The 6,000-nt window shown below is 35.0% G+C and overlaps 1 protein-coding gene across 1 annotated transcript in view; it reads left to right on the top strand.

Moving 5' to 3' along the window:
- Positions 1-5,667, top strand: part of LOC149778446 (Na(+)/citrate cotransporter-like) — a 61,230-nt gene extending 55,563 nt beyond the window's left edge. Inside the window, exons 12-14 of the mRNA XM_089939282.1 lie at positions 655-816; positions 2,693-2,830; positions 3,403-5,667. Of these exons, the coding sequence (XP_089795408.1) occupies positions 655-816; positions 2,693-2,830; positions 3,403-3,606 (504 nt within the window). The 3' untranslated portion in view covers positions 3,607-5,667. The remainder of the gene's footprint in view (positions 1-654; positions 817-2,692; positions 2,831-3,402) is intronic.
- The last annotated feature ends 333 nt before the right edge of the window (positions 5,668-6,000 follow it).

A 6,000-nucleotide genomic window follows, 5' to 3' on the forward strand; every position in this document is an offset into this window, starting at 1 on the left:
TCTCTCTCTCTCTCTCTCTCTCTCTCTGGCTTTATGACTCACTGACGGACGGACATCTGACTGTCTGTCTGTTGTTCTTGATCTTGTTGTACGTTTGTATGTCTACATATAGAGATATTTCTGGATCAGAATAAATGGCAGTATCAGTAGTAGGATTATGATAATATCACAGATGCATTACGAGTACTTAAGCTCCCGTAAATAAGGTTTCACAAATAAAATATTTTGTGAGTTTTCAGTACCTGTCCTGTTGATAACTAGTGTTACTTCCTAGTAAAAAAAAAAAAAAAACATAACATAAAGCAGTTTTATCGATTATTTACAAAACAATGGCAGAGCAAACTGTTTCAACGCTTATGACAATCAAATTATATGACTTTTTGTAAATATGAGAATATGCAAACCGGTCATATACTTTCAAACTTGCACTCATTACATTCGGTATGCTTCGAACTGTACAGCCGTTCTCGAGACCTGTATAATTCTTCTTTCAAGCAAAGACCATTTAATTGTTTTATCTTAACTCCTTTGACTCCGTTCAATTTTGATGCGTATTTTGATCGATACTGTGATGAGCGTACCACAGAATGGATCAAATTTGTCTTTAATATACATTACATGCACCCGCTTGGTAACATATTTTTCCTGTTACAGCAATCAGGGTTATCCGATTGGATCAGTACCAAGCTTGAAGTTCTAGGGACGCTGTCTCCTTGGGCTATCGCTCTTGTGCTAGCTTTAGTAGTCGCCGCGGCCACCAATATTGCCAGCAATTCCGCAACAGCAACTCTATTCCTGCCAATCGTGGCAGATCTGGTCTGTACCGTAATTAACACCAACAAAATAAAGATGTAATGCTTTCCATTTTTTTCCAGACAGTTTATATCTTCGTGTACATGTTTTACGAGCAGTATAATTCAAAAAATGGCGATGTCATGTTAAATAAAATGCCGAAAAACACTGGCAACCATTGCCTGCAATTCTTACACAATTATTTAATTTTCGGCATTTTTCATATTAAGGAAACCAAATTAATGTTACATGCAACTAATTTAATGGACACATATCTTTGTCAGATAAGATTTGTATACTTTATTTGCTATTAAAATACTTGTACCAAATGTACGTATTGTAAGCGGAAGTCTCCCAGTGATATCAGTCTGCTTCCAGAGATCGTTGGAAAGTTGTGCCATAAAGAGAGACGAGCTCGACCTATCTGGGGCTCCAATTCAAATCTATTAAAACCCAGATCTCCACCACCTATTATTATGTATATTTGATTTAATGTATATTTGATTTGATTTAATTGTTTGTTTGTTAGTTTTAATTATTTTAATTCCGTTACATGTTATAGTAATGTAATTTTGTTTTACTGAATTGGATATTTTCCAGAAATTCAGTTCAGTTTTTCGAAAACCTAATATTATTACTTTGTACCTTAATGCTGACCTAGCTCCTGACATTGAGTCAGAATTAATAAGAGTTGAAGTAAACAACTTTTTATTTGTTACTTATTCTTAGTGTGGGAGTTAATGAGTGAAATTGATTGTGAACCTGACTTTAGACATGTAAATAGCCTCTATTTCGAAATTTTGGTTTTACTGGAATTGCGCAGTAGTCAGATTTAATAGTGACGTTTTGAGAAATAATTACAGTTGGGCTTTTGAACACTTAGACGTCAAGGTGTTAATTTTGTTGTGACCAGTTGAAGTTTAATACTTTAATTTTTCTTCAAATTATTTGGATTCTAAGAGATTAATTCTTTTCCCTGTGAATATTTAAGTGCTCACACAGAATTCTTGGAAAAAGACATTTATTGAAATTTGTTTCGGATGTCCAACACCGGAATATTATTTTATGTGGTTCAACAAAGAACTGTAGACACATCAGTATTATAATTGACTATAGCATACATTATTGCCTTCCATTTCGGATTTCGTCGGGACTCAAACTCAAATTCATTAGAACATTTATTACTAAGACTTCTAATTTTTAGGTCTTGGATTATTCTTGGATTATTTTTGTTTGGTTTTCTTTTCACCATTTTCACCTTGTTTTTCTAGGGAAATAAATTATTTGTTAAATTTTACAAAGCTTGTCGTCTTCACCTTTTTTTTGTTACTGTTTATGAGAGCCTAAACACGTAACACTATGCTAATCGTGCCGTCATCAATGCAAAAGACAACCACACCCGATGCCACTGGTACCAAATGTAAAGGGATTTATACCATGATTTCACAAAGGTTAGGCAGTCGCTCTGCCGTCTAAGCTATTCGACCCTATGCAGATATCCTTCACATATATAGTAGCAGTTATTTCTTAATTAGATAAGGAAAGATTGAAGTACAACACTCGCAGTATTTCTTCTGTAGGAAAGGAAAACGCTATGACAAATGAAGATCACATAAGAGCCATAAAGGCGCTGAATTGTTGGCTGAATAATTTCGTGGCTTTGTGGCTAATGGAACTAATTGAAGATACGTAAGAATAATACCTTAGTTCACGCTGCGCATTATACGCATTGCAGTGATATGAAAAATATAATTCTCTCTCTCTCTCTCTCTCTCTCTCTCTCTCTCTCTCTCTCTCTCTCTCTTATACACACATACGCACACATGTAGCTATCAGCAACAAAATATACCATCAAGGTAGCCTAGTCCCCAATAATAATAGTAAAATATTCCTTTTTCAGGGTATTCGTCTTCACATAAATCCAACGTACCTAATGATACCAGTGGCTGTCTCAGCCTCGTTTGCATACTTACTTCCAGTTGGGACTCCACCTAATGCTATAGTGTTCTCAAGCGGATATCTCCAAATCAAAGACATGGTAAGTCCTACAAAAAATATGCTGCAATCCTCTACTGATGAAAGCCGTCATTATTCAGATCTTGTTTAGCATACTCGACACATGTTGATAACCTAACTTGCTTCTAGCCTTAAATGTATACTTAAGCCTAACAAATTTTGAAAGGAAATGAGAAAGTTCGATTGACAGCTACGTATACTCCATTTTTTGCAGCTTTCCAGCTACATTTTGGTTCCTATGATTCATGCATGTCACAAAAGAGCGAAAACAAATGTAAATTCATGTCACTTTTTTATTGTTAGCATTGATGTTAGACACATTTAGTCTCTGACTTATTTTTTGGACGTGTCTGATACGCATACTTGTACGTGAACAAGATGAAAAAGAAAACATAACATGAATCAATAACACAGTTGATTTTTTAAAGGAAATATGTACAACTGAATTACACTGTGCAGTATTGTGGCTATATTTAATCTATGGAATAAAATCTTTTCCAACAACTTGAAGATTTGTACAAATCTTGTAACGCCATTTCTGTACAGAATGTATAGGTCTGGAGACTGTATTTTCCTCATTTTCTTTATTTTCAGTTGAAAATAGGTGTCGTTGTGAACGTTCTGGCGGTGTTAATCCTTGTTCTGATGAGTTGTACATTAGCTGTGGCAGCCTACGGCCTCGACAGCTTTCCACTTGCTCTCCTGGGACAAACCAACACCACTCTGAATGCCAGCACCACAATGCACGTCATGCCTTTTAGCCATTTTCCTGTAGGATACAATATTACTCAGAGATAATTTATATATCCTGTAGGAAAGTTCAGAGTGACTGAATTCACGCTGTTTATGATTTTCCTTTGAGGAAACGCGGTTCGTGAAAACCTATGCAAGACATCGATCTTTTTATATCAAGCTAATTTTACTTTGTTGTTGAATATTCATACAAGATTATTCAGGGATACTATATCATATGAAGGTACTTATATTCCAGATCACTGGCTTTTATTAGTGTCATACGTTTGTGCATGCAGAATTACCTCAAACTACACCGTTGTATTGACGAAGTCATGGCAGCCAAGCCTCAGTATCATGTCTTAAATACAAAGCCTTCTTTGCAAAAGTTGCTATTTTGGCGACTGAAAGTTATAACCTTCGTTGAAATTCAGGCTGTTTTGATATTGTTATTGTTGTTGTTATTGTTGTATTTTTTCCTAAAGTTTACTTCATCTCTGAACAACATGTTTGAAAGGCATGAAATGGATGAATCTTGTTTTGTAATAATCACAGATTGTGCCAGATTCAGTATCACTGGATTAATTTTCAGTTACTTGTCGTACCAAACATTTCAATCCCGTTGATCGTAATAATAATTTTTTTTTTATTTTTATTAACTTAACGGTAGGCTCGCTTTTACAGTTCATGCCTTGCTTGAAATATATCTTTGACACGATTTCTTTTCGAATGAAATCAACATGCCTTTCATTTGCTTTAAGAGATTTTGCGCTTGAAATGGGTCACTGTAAAGTCAGATTTCTTTATATGTATCTCTTCAAACAGCATGATGTGCTTACAGAACATACGAAAACAAAATGTTTCTCTATTTGTAGCTCAATGCCCAATTCTTTGTATCGGGAACAGTCTTCCTGTAATAGCAGTCTATTTTCCTCTGCTACAAATTAGTATTGCTATTTTATACCTGTATAAAAGATATTATTGGTCATTTACCGCGGGATTACAGGCAGAGAGTCAAATCATTCAAGTTACTACCACTAACACATGTTCCAACAATGGTATAATCTATGATTAAGATTTTTAAAATGTTCAATTCACAATTTCTTGTGGATCTATGCAAGAAAAGCGAATTTAGTTGGTGAAATATATCTAGCAAGAAGAAATAAAAATGAACGCTACATATCAATACAAGCTAATATTATTTTATTTTCGATTCATTTGACCAAAGATGTTCTTTTAGAAACGATATAGTTTCACTGGAATTCTATTGCTGCAACAATGTTTGAGCCGACAAAGAATCCGGAAGGCAATGTCATGTGACTTGCAGGGTCTGGACAGAAAATATTGTGTATTGTGGATGCGTATTCTTGAATAGGGAAACTAACCGTCTCCAAGGTTTGACATTTACAAAATCCAACAACAGTCTGTTTTATAGCAGTGAAACATGCCAACGTATTGCTCATCCTGATAGTGGGTGTGTGTTCGATCGACTTCTTCGTTTCATGTTTCAAACATTTTGCTCTGGAACAAAGCTTTCTGAAGCATATAACCAATCAAAAATCATATAACACACGTCTTCATCTAGCGACAAAGAAGAGTGATCAGCGAGCCCAATTCTATGATATTTACAACAAAACGAATCTTCAGATTAATTTAATGACCAACAAATACTAGCAGACCCATCAAGATGCATGTATGTGTTTACCCCTTTTCAAAGTACATCATCATCTGAATTTGATTCCTTGAGAGAATCATGTGGCATTGTCTTTTTTTATATTTCTGACACTCGTCAAAAAAGTTTAATCGTCTTTTTGAACCACTAAGATTTCGTTGAGAATATTACTCAATTTTCCTTCATTTATTTTTTGAAGGCATTTATTTTAGTATTTAGTCAGAAAATTACGATATCCATTTTAGCAGATTACCCGATGGCAACTGTTGTTTAACGTTACTTCACATGTACATAGTTCACATCATGCGAGTATACTCCAAAGGAGTCCATCACATTATTGGACGAAGAACAAGAAGAAGTATATTTTGTGATCATATTGTGTAATTTGTATCATTATTTTCCTGAAGAAGGAGCATATCATGACGTATAGGAACAATACAACATATTTAACATTACTCATCTATTATTCATTTTTCAAGCTATCAGCTTTGTCTTGGCGGACTAGTATGCCGTGGTGTTGGCTACGGACCTGATGATTTGCCGCCAGAGGCATAACTCTCGACCTTTTTAAAATAGTTCGAAACTGAAATATTGCTAGGAGAATGGATGGTCTCTGGCAGACAGGTTTCATCAGCTCTGATCAATGAACCAAGCTTATATGTTATGCAAAGTATCGGTAATATTTGTCAAGGTAGGCCAACCAAGAAAGCGTTTCTGTCTTATGGTTTAACAATTTAGCGTACCGATACGAACACTTCCGGTATTTGAAAGTAGTGCTAGTATCAAAG

The sequence above is a fragment of the Sinohyriopsis cumingii genome, chromosome 17 (assembly GCF_028554795.1).
Source record: "Sinohyriopsis cumingii isolate HCF-2022 chromosome 17, ASM2855479v2, whole genome shotgun sequence".
NCBI lineage: Eukaryota > Metazoa > Mollusca > Bivalvia > Unionida > Unionidae > Sinohyriopsis > Sinohyriopsis cumingii.